At 58.5% G+C, this 20024-nt stretch overlaps 7 protein-coding genes across 19 annotated transcripts in view; 1 reads left to right on the top strand and 6 right to left on the bottom strand.

Moving 5' to 3' along the window:
• LOC134432322 (ubiquitin-associated protein 2-like) overlaps window positions 1-20024 on the top strand; it is a 227664-nt gene that overhangs the window by 157524 nt on the left and 50116 nt on the right. The gene's annotated exons all lie outside the window — the stretch shown is intronic.
• On the bottom strand, window positions 1019-1579 carry LOC134431605 (interferon-like; the record flags this gene model as incomplete). Its single annotated transcript, XM_063179634.1, has 1 exon — window positions 1019-1579. A coding segment is annotated over exon 1 (561 nt), but the record flags the coding sequence as incomplete, so codon positions are not given.
• On the bottom strand, window positions 4008-4568 carry LOC134432577 (interferon-like; the record flags this gene model as incomplete). The annotated part of the gene is made up of 1 exon (XM_063181421.1): window positions 4008-4568. A coding segment is annotated over exon 1 (561 nt), but the record flags the coding sequence as incomplete, so codon positions are not given.
• LOC134432041 (interferon-like) lies at window positions 9986-10498 on the bottom strand (the record flags this gene model as incomplete). Its single annotated transcript, XM_063180424.1, has 1 exon — window positions 9986-10498. A coding segment is annotated over one exon (513 nt), but the record flags the coding sequence as incomplete, so codon positions are not given.
• LOC134432095 (interferon-like) lies at window positions 12975-13535 on the bottom strand (the record flags this gene model as incomplete). The annotated part of the gene is made up of 1 exon (XM_063180516.1): window positions 12975-13535. A coding segment is annotated over exon 1 (561 nt), but the record flags the coding sequence as incomplete, so codon positions are not given.
• Window positions 14441-16483, bottom strand: LOC134432194 (interferon-like; the record flags this gene model as incomplete). Its single annotated transcript, XM_063180695.1, has 2 exons — window positions 14441-14480; window positions 15960-16483. Coding segments are annotated over 2 exons (564 nt in total), but the record flags the coding sequence as incomplete, so codon positions are not given.
• On the bottom strand, window positions 18960-19472 carry LOC134432043 (interferon-like; the record flags this gene model as incomplete). Its single annotated transcript, XM_063180426.1, has 1 exon — window positions 18960-19472. A coding segment is annotated over one exon (513 nt), but the record flags the coding sequence as incomplete, so codon positions are not given.

Here is a 20024-nt window from a genome sequence, read left to right as displayed (position 1 = left end):
GAACTTTGAGATGGAGTTGGTAGGCCAATGTGGCTGGTTTTTGAAACCTGGTGTCTGTCAGTGGAAGTGGGCAAGAAGTGGTAGATGAGAAATAGAACTCCCTTTCTTAGATAGGGAAAAGCAGAAGAGTGTGGGAGGTACGGAGCAGTCAGGCTGAGGTCTGTGTCAGGCAAGAAGATGAGGCTGCTTCTGCGGGAGGCTCTGCTAAGGCCAGTGGAGAAGCAAGAGGTGATTGGGAGCAGGGAGCATGGCATTGCAAAGTGCAGAGTCCCCATTCCTGGCGGTTTTGGTGCTGTTCTATGGTTAGGGCTCCACAGTAGTGGTGGAGAGGGGCAAGCGGAGTGACCTCGTGTTCCTGGCTTTGCGCAAAGTGTTTGACAGTGTCCCGCATGACATCCTTGTCTGTGCGTCAGAGAGGCACGGATTGGATGGACGGAGCAAGGTGCGGATAAAGCAGCTGAGGTGCGGCGGTGCTCTTCATCAGCCTGCGGGTGTTTTTCTGTTTGGTGCTTCCGTGGTGTTGGGCAAAGAGTGGCGGTGTTTTTGCTCAGAGGCTGCTGCAGGATGCTGCTTGGGCAGGGGCCATTGAGAAGAGTGGTCGGGGGCTGTTTGGAGCAGGGCTTGGAGTCTGTGTTGGGTGGAGATGGCTTTCCCCTGTGGCAAAGAGTGGTTGGGGTGCTGGAGAGAGGAGAGGCAGTGGCAAGTGTTTTGTCATAAGTCTTTATTTGCCGTGGCATAAATAAGTGAAGAGGTAGAAAAATAAATACGTTAGTGCTTAGATAAATTATATAAATAAACAAATAAATAAACATGTAAGTCAAGAAACGAATGGAGAAGGTCTTTTGTCCATATGAGTAGGAGCAGCTGAATGGCTGGAGATGCAGCGGTTGAAGGCTGCGGGTGCCGTGCGGTTGCTGCGGGGCTGTGTGCGGTCCCAGGTGAGAGGAGGCGTGGGGTTGGAGGTGGCTTTGGGGCGTAGGTGTGTGTGGGTGTGTGGGTGTTGGCGCTAGCGGCGCATGGTGCGCGTGAGGTTGTGGAGGTGCTGTAGAGAGGCGCGAGCTTCGAGGCGGACGTGGTCCCAGGCGCAGGCGCTGTGGTTGTGGGCGTGCAGGAAGAGGTGGATGTCCCTGAAGTACTTGTTGATGGCGAGCAGCGGGTTGCGTGGTCCTTTGAAGGGCGCGGCGTTGTCAGGGAGGCATTGCTCCAGGTGGTGTTTGTGGTGCTGCAGCTTGTTGAGGAGGTGGTTGCGAGCGTGGCTGGGCCAGTGCTGGCGGGTGCCGTTGGAGCTGAGGGTGTGGAAGAGGTGCTGCAGGATGCGCAGGGCGGTGGCGGCGGCTTGGTGCGGCTGCAGGTTGTTGTGGAGCAGGCTGGCGGGGAAGAAGGGCGGCTCTGTCAGGTGGCAGGGCTGTGTGTGGCCGACAGCCATGTCCTGGAGGAGGCGGAGAGCGTCGCCGGGGAAGGTGTCGTCGTGTGTCCAGAGGTGTTGGCAGGCCAGGCTGCTGGCCAGAGCGGTGAGGAGGAGCAGGAGCGCCGGGGCGGCGTGCGGCAGGCGCGGCGCTGTGGCTGTGGGCGCAGGCATGGTGAGTCTGTGGGTGCTGTTGGGTGCTGCTGGGCAGGAGGAGCCTGGTGAGGCTGGCTGGTGCTGCTGGTGGCTGTGCTTGGGGTGCCCCCGGGTGCGGGGCTTTGTAGGCGAGGCAGCTTTCCCTTCATCGCTTTCTGATTGTCCGGAGTTTCTGCCTGTAGTTTCCAGTCTGTCCTGGTGGCTGTATTGGTTTTGGGGAAGTTGGGGTGTCCGTGGCTGGGGATTGTGGTGGCAGCGGTGTGCCGGGCTTGTGAAAGCTGTGGCTCAGAGGCGTCGGTGTCAGGTGTGGTGGAGAGGGCTCTTGGCTGTTCCCTTTCACCTGCCGGGCCAGCTGTGCGGTGCGTGCTGCGCTGCTGAGTCTGTCTTTGTGCCCAAGCATGCTTTCCACCTGCAAAGCCCTGCTTGTGGCTGTGGTCACTTTTCCTTTCACTTGGTGGCTTGCCTTTATTTTCATCTCAGCCACTGTTTTCCCGTTGTGGTTGCAAGGGGTGTGCGGTGATGTCAGTGGGCGGGCGCTGGCGTTTCCCCTCCTGCGGTCAATGGCCTGAGGCGGTGGCAGTGTTCAAGGGGCTGTGTGTGCACGTGGGCCTTGGAGGCCTGAGTGTGTCCTTGCACGGAGGCAGGCGCTCCGGCTGCTGTGTTTGGGAGGAGCCGGCACCAAGGCAGGCAAGGAAGGCTCCGTGGAGCAGTTGGTGCCAGGGAAGGGCTTTGCTCTTGCTGTTGTTCTTGCTGCCATGGCTGTGGCCCTGGAGCAAGGGTCCGCTTTGGAGATCCATGCCTGAGTGGGTGTGGCGGCCACAGGGCCAAAGAGGACTGTCCCCCATGGAAGCAATGGTGGTGTGTTTTGGCAGTGCCAGAGCCCTTGCCTGCCAGAGCGTGTCTAGTTCAGGGCTGGTTAGTCCGTGAGAGGTGTGGCATCCTTGGAGGGCATGGCTCTGAAGAGGCACAGGGGTCTAGAGGACCTCAGGTGTGAGCAAGGCTGCGGGGGCTGGGCTTCTGTGGCTGGAGTAGGGAAGGTTTGCCAGTAGTTTCAGATGCCTTTCCAAAAGCGCCCAAAAGGTGGGGAGCAGTGAAGAGGCATTTGGGGTGTGCAGAGATCTGCAATGGGATGATCAGCGTGGCCTCGTGGATTATGGTTGGATGGTTGCTAGGAGCGGATCTTGGGATTTGAAGGTTCTGTGCTTTTGGGGCAAAGAGGCTGTGGAGAGGAGTGAGTGTTTGTGGCCTTGTGTGTCAGCCATCTGCAGGCAAGCTGCTGAAGTCGCACAAGGCAAATGCTGAGAGCCCTGCCTGAAGAATGGAGATGCCCAGGCCAGTGAAGGAAAAGGCCAACTTTGAGACCCTCTTAGCAACCTGAATGTGTCCAAGTGGATGGCAGACGAAGAGGTGAATGCATGAGTCCTGAGGGAACTTTGAGATGGAGTTGGTAGGCCAATGTGGCTGGTTTTTGAAACCTGGTGTCTGTCAGTGGAAGTGGGCAAGAAGTGGTAGATGAGAAATAGAACTCCCTTTCTTAGATAGGGAAAAGCAGAAGAGTGTGGGAGGTACGGAGCAGTCAGGCTGAGGTCTGTGTCAGGCAAGAAGATGAGGCTGCTTCTGCGGGAGGCTCTGCTAAGGCCAGTGGAGAAGCAAGAGGTGATTGGGAGCAGGGAGCATGGCATTGCAAAGTGCAGAGTCCCCATTCCTGGCGGTTTTGGTGCTGTTCTATGGTTAGGGCTCCACAGTAGTGGTGGAGAGGGGCAAGCGGAGTGACCTCGTGTTCCTGGCTTTGCGCAAAGTGTTTGACAGTGTCCCGCATGACATCCTTGTCTGTGCGTCAGAGAGGCACGGATTGGATGGACGGAGCAAGGTGCGGATAAAGCAGCTGAGGTGCGGCGGTGCTCTTCATCAGCCTGCGGGTGTTTTTCTGTTTGGTGCTTCCGTGGTGTTGGGCAAAGAGTGGCGGTGTTTTTGCTCAGAGGCTGCTGCAGGATGCTGCTTGGGCAGGGGCCATTGAGAAGAGTGGTCGGGGGCTGTTTGGAGCAGGGCTTGGAGTCTGTGTTGGGTGGAGATGGCTTTCTCCTGTGGCAAAGAGTGGTTGGGGTGCTGGAGAGAGGAGAGGCAGTGGCAAGTGTTTTGTCATAAGTCTTTATTTGCCGTGGCATAAATAAGTGAAGAGGTAGAAAAATAAATACGTTAGTGCTTAGATAAATTATATAAATAAACAAATAAATAAACATGTAAGTCAAGAAACGAATGGAGAAGGTCTTTTGTCCATATGAGTAGGAGCAGCTGAATGGCTGGAGATGCAGCGGTTGAAGGCTGCGGGTGCCGTGCGGTTGCTGCGGGGCTGTGTGCGGTCCCAGGTGAGAGGAGGCGTGGGGTTGGAGGTGGCTTTGGGGCGTAGGTGTGTGTGGGTGTGTGGGTGTTGGCGCTAGCGGCGCATGGTGCGCGTGAGGTTGTGGAGGTGCTGTAGAGAGGCGCGAGCTTCGAGGCGGACGTGGTCCCAGGCGCAGGCGCTGTGGTTGTGGGCGTGCAGGAAGAGGTGGATGTCCCTGAAGTACTTGTTGATGGCGAGCAGCGGGTTGCGTGGTCCTTTGAAGGGCGCGGCGTTGTCGGGGAGGCATTGCTCCAGGTGGTGGATGTGGTGCTGCAGCTTGTTGAGGAGGTGGTTGCGAGCGTGGCTGGGCCAGTGCTGGCGGGTGCCGTTGGAGCTGAGGGTGTGGAAGAGGTGCTGCAGGATGCGCAGGGCGGTGGCGGCGGCTTGGTGCGGCTGCAGGTTGTTGTGGAGCAGGCTGGCGGGGAAGAAGGGCGGCTCTGTCAGGTGGCAGGGCTGTGTGTGGCCGACAGCCATGTCCTGGAGGAGGCGGAGAGCGTCGCCGGGGAAGGTGTCGTCGTGTGTCCAGAGGTGTTGGCAGGCCAGGCTGCTGGCCAGAGCGGTGAGGAGGAGCAGGAGCGCCGGGGCGGCGTGCGGCAGGCGCGGCGCTGTGGCTGTGGGCGCAGGCATGGTGAGTCTGTGGGTGCTGTTGGGTGCTGCTGGGCAGGAGGAGCCTGGTGAGGCTGGCTGGTGCTGCTGGTGGCTGTGCTTGGGGTGCCCCCGGGTGCGGGGCTTTGTAGGCGAGGCAGCTTTCCCTTCATCGCTTTCTGATTGTCCGGAGTTTCTGCCTGTAGTTTCCAGTCTGTCCTGGTGGCTGTATTGGTTTTGGGGAAGTTGGGGTGTCCGTGGCTGGGGATTGTGGTGGCAGCGGTGTGCCGGGCTTGTGAAAGCTGTGGCTCAGAGGCGTCGGTGTCAGGTGTGGTGGAGAGGGCTCTTGGCTGTTCCCTTTCACCTGCCGGGCCAGCTGTGCGGTGCGTGCTGCGCTGCTGAGTCTGTCTTTGTGCCCAAGCATGCTTTCCACCTGCAAAGCCCTGCTTGTGGCTGTGGTCACTTTTCCTTTCACTTGGTGGCTTGCCTTTATTTTCATCTCAGCCACTGTTTTCCCGTTGTGGTTGCAAGGGGTGTGCGGTGATGTCAGTGGGCGGGCGCTGGCGTTTCCCCTCCTGCGGTCAATGGCCTGAGGCGGTGGCAGTGTTCAAGGGGCTGTGTGTGCACGTGGGCCTTGGAGGCCTGAGTGTGTCCTTGCACGGAGGCAGGCGCTCCGGCTGCTGTGTTTGGGAGGAGCCGGCACCAAGGCAGGCAAGGAAGGCTCCGTGGAGCAGTTGGTGCCAGGGAAGGGCTTTGCTCTTGCTGTTGTTCTTGCTGCCATGGCTGTGGCCCTGGAGCAAGGGTCCGCTTTGGAGATCCATGCCTGAGTGGGTGTGGCGGCCACAGGGCCAAAGAGGACTGTCCCCCATGGAAGCAATGGTGGTGTGTTTTGGCAGTGCCAGAGCCCTTGCCTGCCAGAGCGTGTCTAGTTCAGGGCTGGTTAGTCCGTGAGAGGTGTGGCATCCTTGGAGGGCATGGCTCTGAAGAGGCACAGGGGTCTAGAGGACCTCAGGTGTGAGCAAGGCTGCGGGGGCTGGGCTTCTGTGGCTGGAGTAGGGAAGGTTTGCCAGTAGTTTCAGATGCCTTTCCAAAAGCGCCCAAAAGGTGGGGAGCAGTGAAGAGGCATTTGGGGTGTGCAGAGATCTGCAATGGGATGATCAGCGTGGCCTCGTGGATTATGGTTGGATGGTTGCTAGGAGCGGATCTTGGGATTTGAAGGTTCTGTGCTTTTGGGGCAAAGAGGCTGTGGAGAGGAGTGAGTGTTTGTGGCCTTGTGTGTCAGCCATCTGCAGGCAAGCTGCTGAAGTCGCACAAGGCAAATGCTGAGAGCCCTGCCTGAAGAATGGAGATGCCCAGGCCAGTGAAGGAAAAGGCCAACTTTGAGACCCTCTTAGCAACCTGAATGTGTCCAAGTGGATGGCAGACGAAGAGGTGAATGCATGAGTCCTGAGGGAACTTTGAGATGGAGTTGGTAGGCCAATGTGGCTGGTTTTTGAAACCTGGTGTCTGTCAGTGGAAGTGGGCAAGAAGTGGTAGATGAGAAATAGAACTCCCTTTCTTAGATAGGGAAAAGCAGAAGAGTGTGGGAGGTACGGAGCAGTCAGGCTGAGGTCTGTGTCAGGCAAGAAGATGAGGCTGCTTCTGCGGGAGGCTCTGCTAAGGCCAGTGGAGAAGCAAGAGGTGATTGGGAGCAGGGAGCATGGCATTGCAAAGTGCAGAGTCCCCATTCCTGGCGGTTTTGGTGCTGTTCTATGGTTAGGGCTCCACAGTAGTGGTGGAGAGGGGCAAGCGGAGTGACCTCGTGTTCCTGGCTTTGCGCAAAGTGTTTGACAGTGTCCCGCATGACATCCTTGTCTGTGCGTCAGAGAGGCACGGATTGGATGGACGGAGCAAGGTGCGGATAAAGCAGCTGAGGTGCGGCGGTGCTCTTCATCAGCCTGCGGGTGTTTTTCTGTTTGGTGCTTCCGTGGTGTTGGGCAAAGAGTGGCGGTGTTTTTGCTCAGAGGCTGCTGCAGGATGCTGCTTGGGCAGGGGCCATTGAGAAGAGTGGTCGGGGGCTGTTTGGAGCAGGGCTTGGAGTCTGTGTTGGGTGGAGATGGCTTTCCCCTGTGGCAAAGAGTGGTTGGGGTGCTGGAGAGAGGAGAGGCAGTGGCAAGTGTTTTGTCATAAGTCTTTATTTGCCGTGGCATAAATAAGTGAAGAGGTAGAAAAATAAATACGTTAGTGCTTAGATAAATTATATAAATAAACAAATAAATAAACATGTAAGTCAAGAAACGAATGGAGAAGGTCTTTTGTCCATATGAGTAGGAGCAGCTGAATGGCTGGAGATGCAGCGGTTGAAGGCTGCGGGTGCCGTGCGGTTGCTGCGGGGCTGTGTGCGGTCCCAGGTGAGAGGAGGCGTGGGGTTGGAGGTGGCTTTGGGGCGTAGGTGTGTGTGGGTGTGTGGGTGTTGGCGCTAGCGGCGCATGGTGCGCGTGAGGTTGTGGAGGTGCTGTAGAGAGGCGCGAGCTTCGAGGCGGACGTGGTCCCAGGCGCAGGCGCTGTGGTTGTGGGCGTGCAGGAAGAGGTGGATGTCCCTGAAGTACTTGTTGATGGCGAGCAGCGGGTTGCGTGGTCCTTTGAAGGGCGCGGCGTTGTCAGGGAGGCATTGCTCCAGGTGGTGTTTGTGGTGCTGCAGCTTGTTGAGGAGGTGGTTGCGAGCGTGGCTGGGCCAGTGCTGGCGGGTGCCGTTGGAGCTGAGGGTGTGGAAGAGGTGCTGCAGGATGCGCAGGGCGGTGGCGGCGGCTTGGTGCGGCTGCAGGTTGTTGTGGAGCAGGCTGGCGGGGAAGAAGGGCGGCTCTGTCAGGTGGCAGGGCTGTGTGTGGCCGACAGCCGTGTCCTGGAGGAGGCGGAGAGCGTCGCCGGGGAAGGTGTCGTCGTGTGTCCAGAGGTGTTGGCAGGCCAGGCTGCTGGCCAGAGCGGTGAGGAGGAGCAGGAGCGCCGGGGCGGCGTGCGGCAGGCGCGGCGCTGTGGCTGTGGGCGCAGGCATGGTGAGTCTGTGGGTGCTGTTGGGTGCTGCTGGGCAGGAGGAGCCTGGTGAGGCTGGCTGGTGCTGCTGGTGGCTGTGCTTGGGGTGCCCCCGGGTGCGGGGCTTTGTAGGCGAGGCAGCTTTCCCTTCATCGCTTTCTGATTGTCCGGAGTTTCTGCCTGTAGTTTCCAGTCTGTCCTGGTGGCTGTATTGGTTTTGGGGAAGTTGGGGTGTCCGTGGCTGGGGATTGTGGTGGCAGCGGTGTGCCGGGCTTGTGAAAGCTGTGGCTCAGAGGCGTCGGTGTCAGGTGTGGTGGAGAGGGCTCTTGGCTGTTCCCTTTCACCTGCCGGGCCAGCTGTGCGGTGCGTGCTGCGCTGCTGAGTCTGTCTTTGTGCCCAAGCATGCTTTCCACCTGCAAAGCCCTGCTTGTGGCTGTGGTCACTTTTCCTTTCACTTGGTGGCTTGCCTTTATTTTCATCTCAGCCACTGTTTTCCCGTTGTGGTTGCAAGGGGTGTGCGGTGATGTCAGTGGGCGGGCGCTGGCGTTTCCCCTCCTGCGGTCAATGGCCTGAGGCGGTGGCAGTGTTCAAGGGGCTGTGTGTGCACGTGGGCCTTGGAGGCCTGAGTGTGTCCTTGCACGGAGGCAGGCGCTCCGGCTGCTGTGTTTGGGAGGAGCCGGCACCAAGGCAGGCAAGGAAGGCTCCGTGGAGCAGTTGGTGCCAGGGAAGGGCTTTGCTCTTGCTGTTGTTCTTGCTGCCATGGCTGTGGCCCTGGAGCAAGGGTCCGCTTTGGAGATCCATGCCTGAGTGGGTGTGGCGGCCACAGGGCCAAAGAGGACTGTCCCCCATGGAAGCAATGGTGGTGTGTTTTGGCAGTGCCAGAGCCCTTGCCTGCCAGAGCGTGTCTAGTTCAGGGCTGGTTAGTCCGTGAGAGGTGTGGCATCCTTGGAGGGCATGGCTCTGAAGAGGCACAGGGGTCTAGAGGACCTCAGGTGTGAGCAAGGCTGCGGGGGCTGGGCTTCTGTGGCTGGAGTAGGGAAGGTTTGCCAGTAGTTTCAGATGCCTTTCCAAAAGCGCCCAAAAGGTGGGGAGCAGTGAAGAGGCATTTGGGGTGTGCAGAGATCTGCAATGGGATGATCAGCGTGGCCTCGTGGATTATGGTTGGATGGTTGCTAGGAGCGGATCTTGGGATTTGAAGGTTCTGTGCTTTTGGGGCAAAGAGGCTGTGGAGAGGAGTGAGTGTTTGTGGCCTTGTGTGTCAGCCATCTGCAGGCAAGCTGCTGAAGTCGCACAAGGCAAATGCTGAGAGCCCTGCCTGAAGAATGGAGATGCCCAGGCCAGTGAAGGAAAAGGCCAACTTTGAGACCCTCTTAGCAACCTGAATGTGTCCAAGTGGATGGCAGACGAAGAGGTGAATGCATGAGTCCTGAGGGAACTTTGAGATGGAGTTGGTAGGCCAATGTGGCTGGTTTTTGAAACCTGGTGTCTGTCAGTGGAAGTGGGCAAGAAGTGGTAGATGAGAAATAGAACTCCCTTTCTTAGATAGGGAAAAGCAGAAGAGTGTGGGAGCTACGGAGCAGTCAGGCTGAGGTCTGTGTCAGGCAAGAAGATGAGGCTGCTTCTGCGGGAGGCTCTGCTAAGGCCAGTGGAGAAGCAAGAGGTGATTGGGAGCAGGGAGCATGGCATTGCAAAGTGCAGAGTCCCCATTCCTGGCGGTTTTGGTGCTGTTCTATGGTTAGGGCTCCACAGTAGTGGTGGAGAGGGGCAAGCGGAGTGACCTCGTGTTCCTGGCTTTGCGCAAAGTGTTTGACAGTGTCCCGCATGACATCCTTGTCTGTGCGTCAGAGAGGCACGGATTGGATGGACGGAGCAAGGTGCGGATAAAGCAGCTGAGGTGCGGCGGTGCTCTTCATCAGCCTGCGGGTGTTTTTCTGTTTGGTGCTTCCGTGGTGTTGGGCAAAGAGTGGCGGTGTTTTTGCTCAGAGGCTGCTGCAGGATGCTGCTTGGGCAGGGGCCATTGAGAAGAGTGGTCGGGGGCTGTTTGGAGCAGGGCTTGGAGTCTGTGTTGGGTGGAGATGGCTTTCCCCTGTGGCAAAGAGTGGTTGGGGTGCTGGAGAGAGGAGAGGCAGTGGCAAGTGTTTTGTCATAAGTCTTTATTTGCCGTGGCATAAATAAGTGAAGAGGTAGAAAAATAAATACGTAAGTGCTTAGATAAATTATATAAATAAACAAATAAATAAACATGTAAGTCAAGAAACGAATGGAGAAGGTCTTTTGTCCATATGAGTAGGAGCAGCTGAATGGCTGGAGATGCAGCGGTTGAAGGCTGCGGGTGCCGTGCGGTTGCTGCGGGGCTGTGTGCGGTCCCAGGTGAGAGGAGGCGTGGGGTTGGAGGTGGCTTTGGGGCGTAGGTGTGTGTGGGTGTGTGGGTGTTGGCGCTAGCGGCGCATGGTGCGCGTGAGGTTGTGGAGGTGCTGTAGAGAGGCGCGAGCTTCGAGGCGGACGTGGTCCCAGGCGCAGGCGCTGTGGTTGTGGGCGTGCAGGAAGAGGTGGATGTCCCTGAAGTACTTGTTGATGGCGAGCAGCGGGTTGCGTGGTCCTTTGAAGGGCGCGGCGTTGTCAGGGAGGCATTGCTCCAGGTGGTGTTTGTGGTGCTGCAGCTTGTTGAGGAGGTGGTTGCGAGCGTGGCTGGGCCAGTGCTGGCGGGTGCCGTTGGAGCTGAGGGTGTGGAAGAGGTGCTGCAGGATGCGCAGGGCGGTGGCGGCGGCTTGGTGCGGCTGCAGGTTGTTGTGGAGCAGGCTGGCGGGGAAGAAGGGCGGCTCTGTCAGGTGGCAGGGCTGTGTGTGGCCGACAGCCATGTCCTGGAGGAGGCGGAGAGCGTCGCCGGGGAAGGTGTCGTCGTGTGTCCAGAGGTGTTGGCAGGCCAGGCTGCTGGCCAGAGCGGTGAGGAGGAGCAGGAGCGCCGGGGCGGCGTGTGGCAGGCGCGGCGCTGTGGCTGTGGGCGCAGGCATGGTGAGTCTGTGGGTGCTGTTGGGTGCTGCTGGGCAGGAGGAGCCTGGTGAGGCTGGCTGGTGCTGCTGGTGGCTGTGCTTGGGGTGCCCCCGGGTGCGGGGCTTTGTAGGCGAGGCAGCTTTCCCTTCATCGCTTTCTGATTGTCCGGAGTTTCTGCCTGTAGTTTCCAGTCTGTCCTGGTGGCTGTATTGGTTTTGGGGAAGTTGGGGTGTCCGTGGCTGGGGATTGTGGTGGCAGCGGTGTGCCGGGCTTGTGAAAGCTGTGGCTCAGAGGCGTCGGTGTCAGGTGTGGTGGAGAGGGCTCTTGGCTGTTCCCTTTCACCTGCCGGGCCAGCTGTGCGGTGCGTGCTGCGCTGCTGAGTCTGTCTTTGTGCCCAAGCATGCTTTCCACCTGCAAAGCCCTGCTTGTGGCTGTGGTCACTTTTCCTTTCACTTGGTGGCTTGCCTTTATTTTCATCTCAGCCACTGTTTTCCCGTTGTGGTTGCAAGGGGTGTGCGGTGATGTCAGTGGGCGGGCGCTGGCGTTTCCCCTCCTGCGGTCAATGGCCTGAGGCGGTGGCAGTGTTCAAGGGGCTGTGTGTGCACGTGGGCCTTGGAGGCCTGAGTGTGTCCTTGCACGGAGGCAGGCGCTCCGGCTGCTGTGTTTGGGAGGAGCCGGCACCAAGGCAGGCAAGGAAGGCTCCGTGGAGCAGTTGGTGCCAGGGAAGGGCTTTGCTCTTCCTGTTGTTCTTGCTGCCATGGCTGTGGCCCTGGAGCAAGGGTCCGCTTTGGAGATCCATGCCTGAGTGGGTGTGGCGGCCACAGGGCCAAAGAGGACTGTCCCCCATGGAAGCAATGGTGGTGTGTTTTGGCAGTGCCAGAGCCCTTGCCTGCCAGAGCGTGTCTAGTTCAGGGCTGGTTAGTCCGTGAGAGGTGTGGCATCCTTGGAGGGCATGGCTCTGAAGAGGCACAGGGGTCTAGAGGACCTCAGGTGTGAGCAAGGCTGCGGGGGCTGGGCTTCTGTGGCTGGAGTAGGGAAGGTTTGCCAGTAGTTTCAGATGCCTTTCCAAAAGCGCCCAAAAGGTGGGGAGCAGTGAAGAGGCATTTGGGGTGTGCAGAGATCTGCCATGGGATGATCAGCGTGGCCTCGTGGATTATGGTTGGATGGTTGCTAGGAGCGGATCTTGGGATTTGAAGGTTCTGTGCTTTTGGGGCAAAGAGGCTGTGGAGAGGAGTGAGTGTTTGTGGCCTTGTGTGTCAGCCATCTGCAGGCAAGCTGCTGAAGTCGCACAAGGCAAATGCTGAGAGCCCTGCCTGAAGAATGGAGATGCCCAGGCCAGTGAAGGAAAAGGCCAACTTTGAGACCCTCTTAGCAACCTGAATGTGTCCAAGTGGATGGCAGACGAAGAGGTGAATGCATGAGTCCTGAGGGAACTTTGAGATGGAGTTGGTAGGCCAATGTGGCTGGTTTTTGAAACCTGGTGTCTGTCAGTGGAAGTGGGCAAGAAGTGGTAGATGAGAAATAGAACTCCCTTTCTTAGATAGGGAAAAGCAGAAGAGTGTGGGAGCTACGGAGCAGTCAGGCTGAGGTCTGTGTCAGGCAAGAAGATGAGGCTGCTTCTGCGGGAGGCTCTGCTAAGGCCAGTGGAGAAGCAAGAGGTGATTGGGAGCAGGGAGCATGGCATTGCAAAGTGCAGAGTCCCCATTCCTGGCGGTTTTGGTGCTGTTCTATGGTTAGGGCTCCACAGTAGTGGTGGAGAGGGGCAAGCGGAGTGACCTCGTGTTCCTGGCTTTGCGCAAAGTGTTTGACAGTGTCCCGCATGACATCCTTGTCTGTGCGTCAGAGAGGCACGGATTGGATGGACGGAGCAAGGTGCGGATAAAGCAGCTGAGGTGCGGCGGTGCTCTTCATCAGCCTGCGGGTGTTTTTCTGTTTGGTGCTTCCATGGTGTTGGGCAAAGAGTGGCGGTGTTTTTGCTCAGAGGCTGCTGCAGGATGCTGCTTGGGCAGGGGCCATTGAGAAGAGTGGTCGGGGGCTGTTTGGAGCAGGGCTTGGAGTCTGTGTTGGGTGGAGATGGCTTTCCCCTGTGGCAAAGAGTGGTTGGGGTGCTGGAGAGAGGAGAGGCAGTGGCAAGTGTTTTGTCATAAGTCTTTATTTGCCGTGGCATAAATAAGTGAAGAGGTAGAAAAATAAATACGTTAGTGCTTAGATAAATTATATAAATAAACAAATAAATAAACATGTAAGTCAAGAAACGAATGGAGAAGGTCTTTTGTCCATATGAGTAGGAGCAGCTGAATGGCTGGAGATGCAGCGGTTGAAGGCTGCGGGTGCCGTGCGGTTGCTGCGGGGCTGTGTGCGGTCCCAGGTGAGAGGAGGCGTGGGGTTGGAGGTGGCTTTGGGGCGTAGGTGTGTGTGGGTGTGTGGGTGTTGGCGCTAGCGGCGCATGGTGCGCGTGAGGTTGTGGAGGTGCTGTAGAGAGGCGCGAGCTTCGAGGCGGACGTGGTCCCAGGCGCAGGCGCTGTGGTTGTGGGCGTGCAGGAAGAGGTGGATGTCCCTGAAGTACTTGTTGATGGCGAGCAGCGGGTTGCGTGGTCCTTTGAAGGGCGCGGCGTTGTCGGGGAGGCATTGCTCCAGGTGGTGGATGTGGTGCTGCAGCTTGTTGAGGAGGTGGTTGCGAGCGTGGCTGGGCCAGTGCTGGCGGGTGCCGTTGGAGCTGAGGGTGTGGAAGAGGTGCTGCAGGATGCGCAGGGCGGTGGCGGCGGCTTGGTGCGGCTGCAGGTTGTTGTGGAGCAGGCTGGCGGGGAAGAAGGGCGGCTCTGTCAGGTGGCAGGGCTGTGTGTGGCCGACAGCCATGTCCTGGAGGAGGCGGAGAGCGTCGCCGGGGAAGGTGTCGTCGTGTGTCCAGAGGTGTTGGCAGGCCAGGCTGCTGGCCAGAGCGGTGAGGAGGAGCAGGAGCGCCGGGGCGGCGTGCGGCAGGCGCGGCGCTGTGGCTGTGGGCGCAGGCATGGTGAGTCTGTGGGTGCTGTTGGGTGCTGCTGGGCAGGAGGAGCCTGGTGAGGCTGGCTGGTGCTGCTGGTGGCTGTGCTTGGGGTGCCCCCGGGTGCGGGGCTTTGTAGGCGAGGCAGCTTTCCCTTCATCGCTTTCTGATTGTCCGGAGTTTCTGCCTGTAGTTTCCAGTCTGTCCTGGTGGCTGTATTGGTTTTGGGGAAGTGTTTGGTTGGGCTGTCCGTGGCTGGGGATTGTGGTGGCAGCGGTGTGCCGGGCTTGTGAAAGCTGTGGCTCAGAGGCGTCGGTGTCAGGTGTGGTGGAGAGGGCTCTTGGCTGTTCCCTTTCACCTGCCAGGCCAGCTGTGCGGTGCGTGCTGCGCTGCTGAGTCTGTCTTTGTGCCCAAGCATGCTTTCCACCTGCAAAGCCCTGCTTGTGGCTGTGGTCACTTTTCCTTTCACTTGGTGGCTTGCCTTTATTTTCATCTCAGCCACTGTTTTCCCGTTGTGGTTGCAAGGGGTGTGCGGTGATGTCAGTGGGCGGGCGCTGGCGTTTCCCCTCCTGCGGTCAATGGCCTGAGGCGGTGGCAGTGTTCAAGGGGCTGTGTGTGCACGTGGGCCTTGGAGGCCTGAGTGTGTCCTTGCACGGAGGCAGGCGCTCCGGCTGCTGTGTTTGGGAGGAGCCGGCACCAAGGCAGGCAAGGAAGGCTCCGTGGAGCAGTTGGTGCCAGGGAAGGGCTTTGCTCTTGCTGTTGTTCTTGCTGCCATGGCTGTGGCCCTGGAGCAAGGGTCCGCTTTGGAGATCCATGCCTGAGTGGGTGTGGCGGCCACAGGGCCAAAGAGGACTGTCCCCCATGGAAGCAATGGTGGTGTGTTTTGGCAGTGCCAGAGCCCTTGCCTGCCAGAGCGTGTCTAGTTCAGGGCTGGTTAGTCCGTGAGAGGTGTGGCATCCTTGGAGGGCATGGCTCTGAAGAGGCACAGGGGTCTAGAGGACCTCAGGTGTGAGCAAGGCTGCGGGGGCTGGGCTTCTGTGGCTGGAGTAGGGAAGGTTTGCCAGTAGGTTCAGATGCCTTTCCAAAAGCGCCCAAAAGGTGGGGAGCAGTGAAGAGGCATTTGGGGTGTGCAGAGATCTGCAATGGGATGATCAGCGTGGCCTCGTGGATTATGGTTGGATGGTTGCTAGGAGCGGATCTTGGGATTTGAAGGTTCTGTGCTTTTGGGGCAAAGAGGCTGTGGAGAGGAGTGAGTGTTTGTGGCCTTGTGTGTCAGCCATCTGCAGGCAAGCTGCTGAAGTCGCACAAGGCAAATGCTGAGAGCCCTGCCTGAAGAATGGAGATGCCCAGGCCAGTGAAGGAAAAGGCCAACTTTGAGACCCTCTTAGCAACCTGAATGTGTCCAAGTGGATGGCAGACGAAGAGGTGAATGCATGAGTCCTGAGGGAACTTTGAGATGGAGTTGGTAGGCCAATGTGGCTGGTTTTTGAAACCTGGTGTCTGTCAGTGGAAGTGGGCAAGAAGTGGTAGATGAGAAATAGAACTCCCTTTCTTAGATAGGGAAAAGCAGAAGAGTGTGGGAGGTACGGAGCAGTCAGGCTGAGGTCTGTGTCAGGCAAGAAGATGAGGCTGCTTCTGCGGGAGGCTCTGCTAAGGCCAGTGGAGAAGCAAGAGGTGATTGGGAGCAGGGAGCATGGCATTGCAAAGTGCAGAGTCCCCATTCCTGGCGGTTTTGGTGCTGTTCTATGGTTAGGGCTCCACAGTAGTGGTGGAGAGGGGCAAGCGGAGTGACCTCGTGTTCCTGGCTTTGCGCAAAGTGTTTGACAGTGTCCCGCATGACATCCTTGTCTGTGCGTCAGAGAGGCACGGATTGGATGGACGGAGCAAGGTGCGGATAAAGCAGCTGAGGTGCGGCGGTGCTCTTCATCAGCCTGCGGGTGTTTTTCTGTTTGGTGCTTCCGTGGTGTTGGGCAAAGAGTGGCGGTGTTTTTGCTCAGAGGCTGCTGCAGGATGCTGCTTGGGCAGGGGCCATTGAGAAGAGTGGTCGGGGGCTGTTTGGAGCAGGGCTTGGAGTCTGTGTTGGGTGGAGATGGCTTTCCCCTGTGGCAAAGAGTGGTTGGGGTGCTGGAGAGAGGAGAGGCAGTGGCAAGTGTTTTGTCATAAGTCTTTATTTGCCGTGGCATAAATAAGTGAAGAGGTAGAAAAATAAATACGTTAGTGCTTAGATAAATTATATAAATAAACAAATAAATAAACATGTAAGTCAAGAAACGAATGGAGAAGGTCTTTTGTCCATATGAGTAGGAGCAGCTGAATGGCTGGAGATGCAGCGGTTGAAGGCTGCGGGTGCCGTGCGGTTGCTGCGGGGCTGTGTGCGGTCCCAGGTGAGAGGAGGCGTGGGGTTGGAGGTGGCTTTGGGGCGTAGGTGTGTGTGGGTGTGTGGGTGTTGGCGCAAGTGGCGCATGGTGCGCGTGAGGTTGTGGAGGTGCTGTAGAGAGGCGCGAGCTTCGAGGCGGACGTGGTCCCAGGCGCAGGCGCTGTGGTTGTGGGCGTGCAGGAAGAGGTGGATGTCCCTGAAGTACTTGTTGATGGCGAGCAGCGGGTTGCGTGGTCCTTTGAAGGGCGCGGCGTTGTCAGGGAGGCATTGCTCCAGGTGGTGTTTGTGGTGCTGCAGCTTGTTGAGGAGGTGGTTGCGAGCGTGGCTGGGCCAGTGCTGGCGGGTGCCGTTGGAGCTGAGGGTGTGGAAGAGGTGCTGCAGGATGCGCAGGGCGGTGGCGGCGGCTTGGTGCGGCTGCAGGTTGTTGTGGAGCAGGCTGGCGGGGAAGAAGGGCGGCTCTGTCAGGTGGCAGGGCTGTGTGTGGCCGACAGCCATGTCCTGGAGGAGGCGGAGAGCGTCGCCGGGGAAGGTGTCGTCGTGTGTCCAGAGGTGTTGGCAGGCCAGGCTGCTGGCCAGAGCGGTGAGGAGGAGCAGGAGCGCCGGGGCGGCGTGCGGCAGGCGCGGCGCTGTGGCTGTGGGCGCAGGCATGGTGAGTCTGTGGGTGCTGTTGGGTGCTGCTGGGCAGGAGGAGCCTGGTGAGGCTGGCTGGTGCTGCTGGTGGCTGTGCTTGGGGTGCCCCCGGGTGCGGGGCTTTGTAGGCGAGGCAGCTTTCCCTTCATCGCTTTCTGATTGTCCGGAGTTTCTGCCTGTAGTTTCCAGTCTGTCCTGGTGGCTGTATTGGTTTTGGGGAAGTTGGGGTGTCCGTGGCTGGGGATTGTGGTGGCAGCGGTGTGCCGGGCTTGTGAAAGCTGTGGCTCAGAGGCGTCGGTGTCAGGTGTGGTGGAGAGGGCTCTTGGCTGTTCCCTTTCACCTGCCGGGCCAGCTGTGCGGTGCGTGCTGCGCTGCTGAGTCTGTCTTTGTGCCCAAGCATGCTTTCCACCTGCAAAGCCCTGCTTGTGGCTGTGGTCACTTTTCCTTTCACTTGGTGGCTTGCCTTTATTTTCATCTCAGCCACTGTTTTCCCGTTGTGGTTGCAAGGGGTGTGCGGTGATGTCAGTGGGCGGGCGCTGGCGTTTCCCCTCCTGCGGTCAATGGCCTGAGGCGGTGGCAGTGTTCAAGGGGCTGTGTGTGCACGTGGGCCTTGGAGGCCTGAGTGTGTCCTTGCACGGAGGCAGGCGCTCCGGCTGCTGTGTTTGGGAGGAGCCGGCACCAAGGCAGGCAAGGAAGGCTCCGTGGAGCAGTTGGTGCCAGGGAAGGGCTTTGCTCTTGCTGTTGTTCTTGCTGCCATGGCTGTGGCCCTGGAGCAAGGGTCCGCTTTGGAGATCCATGCCTGAGTGGGTGTGGCGGCCACAGGGCCAAAGAGGACTGTCCCCCATGGAAGCAATGGTGGTGTGTTTTGGCAGTGCCAGAGCCCTTGCCTGCCAGAGCGTGTCTAGTTCGGGGCTGGTTAGTCCGTGAGAGGTGTGGCATCCTTGGAGGGCATGGCTCTGAAGAGGCACAGGGGTCTAGAGGACCTCAGGTGTGAGCAAGGCTGCGGGGGCTGGGCTTCTGTGGCTGGAGTAGGGAAGGTTTGCCAGTAGTTTCAGATGCCTTTCCAAAAGCGCCCAAAAGGTGGGGAGCAGTGAAGAGGCATTTGGGGTGTGCAGAGATCTGCAATGGGATGATCAGCGTGGCCTCGTGGATTATGGTTGGATGGTTGCTAGGAGCGGATCTTGGGATTTGAAGGTTCTGTGCTTTTGGGGCAAAGAGGCTGTGGAGAGGAGTGAGTGTTTGTGGCCTTGTGTGTCAGCCATCTGCAGGCAAGCTGCTGAAGTCGCACAAGGCAAATGCTGAGAGCCCTGCCTGAAGAATGGAGATGCCCAGGCCAGTGAAGGAAAAGGCCAACTTTGAGACCCTCTTAGCAACCTGAATGTGTCCAAGTGGATGGCAGACGAAGAGGTGAATGCATGAGTCCTGAGGGAACTTTGAGATGGAGTTGGTAGGCCAATGTGGCTGGTTTTTGAAACCTGGTGTCTGTCAGTGGAAGTGGGCAAGAAGTGGTAGATGAGAAATAGAACTCCCTTTCTTAGATAGGGAAAAGCAGAAGAGTGTGGGAGGTACGGAGCAGTCAGGCTGAGGTCTGTGTCAGGCAAGAAGATGAGGCTGCTTCTGCGGGAGGCTCTGCTAAGGCCAGTGGAGAAGCAAGAGGTGATTGGGAGCAGGGAGCATGGCATTGCAAAGTGCAGAGTCCCCATTCCTGGCGGTTTTGGTGCTGTTCTATGGTTAGGGCTCCACAGTAGTGGTGGAGAGGGGCAAGCGGAGTGACCTCGTGTTCCTGGCTTTGCGCAAAGTGTTTGACAGTGTCCCGCATGACATCCTTGTCTGTGCGTCAGAGAGGCACGGATTGGATGGACGGAGCAAGGTGCGGATAAAGCAGCTGAGGTGCGGCGGTGCTCTTCATCAGCCTGCGGGTGTTTTTCTGTTTGGTGCTTCCGTGGTGTTGGGCAAAGAGTGGCGGTGTTTTTGCTCAGAGGCTGCTGCAGGATGCTGCTTGGGCAGGGGCCATTGAGAAGAGTGGTCGGGGGCTGTTTGGAGCAGGGCTTGGAGTCTGTGTTGGGTGGAGATGGCTTTCTCCTGTGGCAAAGAGTGGTTGGGGTGCTGGAGAGAGGAGAGGCAGTGGCAAGTGTTTTGTCATAAGTCTTTATTTGCCGTGGCATAAATAAGTGAAGAGGTAGAAAAATAAATACGTTAGTGCTTAGATAAATTATATAAATAAACAAATAAATAAACATGTAAGTCAAGAAACGAATGGAGAAGGTCTTTTGTCCATATGAGTAGGAGCAGCTGAATGGCTGGAGATGCAGCGGTTGAAGGCTGCGGGTGCCGTGCGGTTGCTGCGGGGCTGTGTGCGGTCCCAGGTGAGAGGAGGCGTGGGGTTGGAGGTGGCTTTGGGGCGTAGGTGTGTGTGGGTGTGTGGGTGTTGGCGCTAGCGGCGCATGGTGCGCGTGAGGTTGTGGAGGTGCTGTAGAGAGGCGCGAGCTTCGAGGCGGACGTGGTCCCAGGCGCAGGCGCTGTGGTTGTGGGCGTGCAGGAAGAGGTGGATGTCCCTGAAGTACTTGTTGATGGCGAGCAGCGGGTTGCGTGGTCCTTTGAAGGGCGCGGCGTTGTCAGGGAGGCATTGCTCCAGGTGGTGTTTGTGGTGCTGCAGCTTGTTGAGGAGGTGGTTGCGAGCGTGGCTGGGCCAGTGCTGGCGGGTGCCGTTGGAGCTGAGGGTGTGGAAGAGGTGCTGCAGGATGCGCAGGGCGGTGGCGGCGGCTTGGTGCGGCTGCAGGTTGTTGTGGAGCAGGCTGGCGGGGAAGAAGGGCGGCTCTGTCAGGTGGCAGGGCTGTGTGTGGCCGACAGCCATGTCCTGGAGGAGGCGGAGAGCGTCGCCGGGGAAGGTGTCGTCGTGTGTCCAGAGGTGTTGGCAGGCCAGGCTGCTGGCCAGAGCGGTGAGGAGGAGCAGGAGCGCCGGGGCGGCGTGCGGCAGGCGCGGCGCTGTGGCTGTGGGCGCAGGCATGGTGAGTCTGTGGGTGCTGTTGGGTGCTGCTGGGCAGGAGGAGCCTGGTGAGGCTGGCTGGTGCTGCTGGTGGCTGTGCTTGGGGTGCCCCCGGGTGCGGGGCTTTGTAGGCGAGGCAGCTTTCCCTTCATCGCTTTCTGATTGTCCGGAGTTTCTGCCTGTAGTTTCCAGTCTGTCCTGGTGGCTGTATTGGTTTTGGGGAAGTTGGGGTGTCCGTGGCTGGGGATTGTGGTGGCAGCGGTGTGCCGGGCTTGTGAAAGCTGTGGCTCAGAGGCGTCGGTGTCAGGTGTGGTGGAGAGGGCTCTTGGCTGTTCCCTTTCACCTGCCGGGCCAGCTGTGCGGTGCGTGCTGCGCTGCTGAGTCTGTCTTTGTGCCCAAGCATGCTTTCCACCTGCAAAGCCCTGCTTGTGGCTGTGGTCACTTTTCCTTTCACTTGGTGGCTTGCCTTTATTTTCATCTCAGCCACTGTTTTCCCGTTGTGGTTGCAAGGGGTGTGCGGTGATG

Source organism: Melospiza melodia, chromosome Z, assembly GCF_035770615.1.
Source record: "Melospiza melodia melodia isolate bMelMel2 chromosome Z, bMelMel2.pri, whole genome shotgun sequence".
NCBI lineage: Eukaryota > Metazoa > Chordata > Aves > Passeriformes > Passerellidae > Melospiza > Melospiza melodia.
The sequence above is the reverse complement of the archived record's forward strand: the minus strand, read 5'-3'. Positions and strand labels throughout refer to the sequence as shown.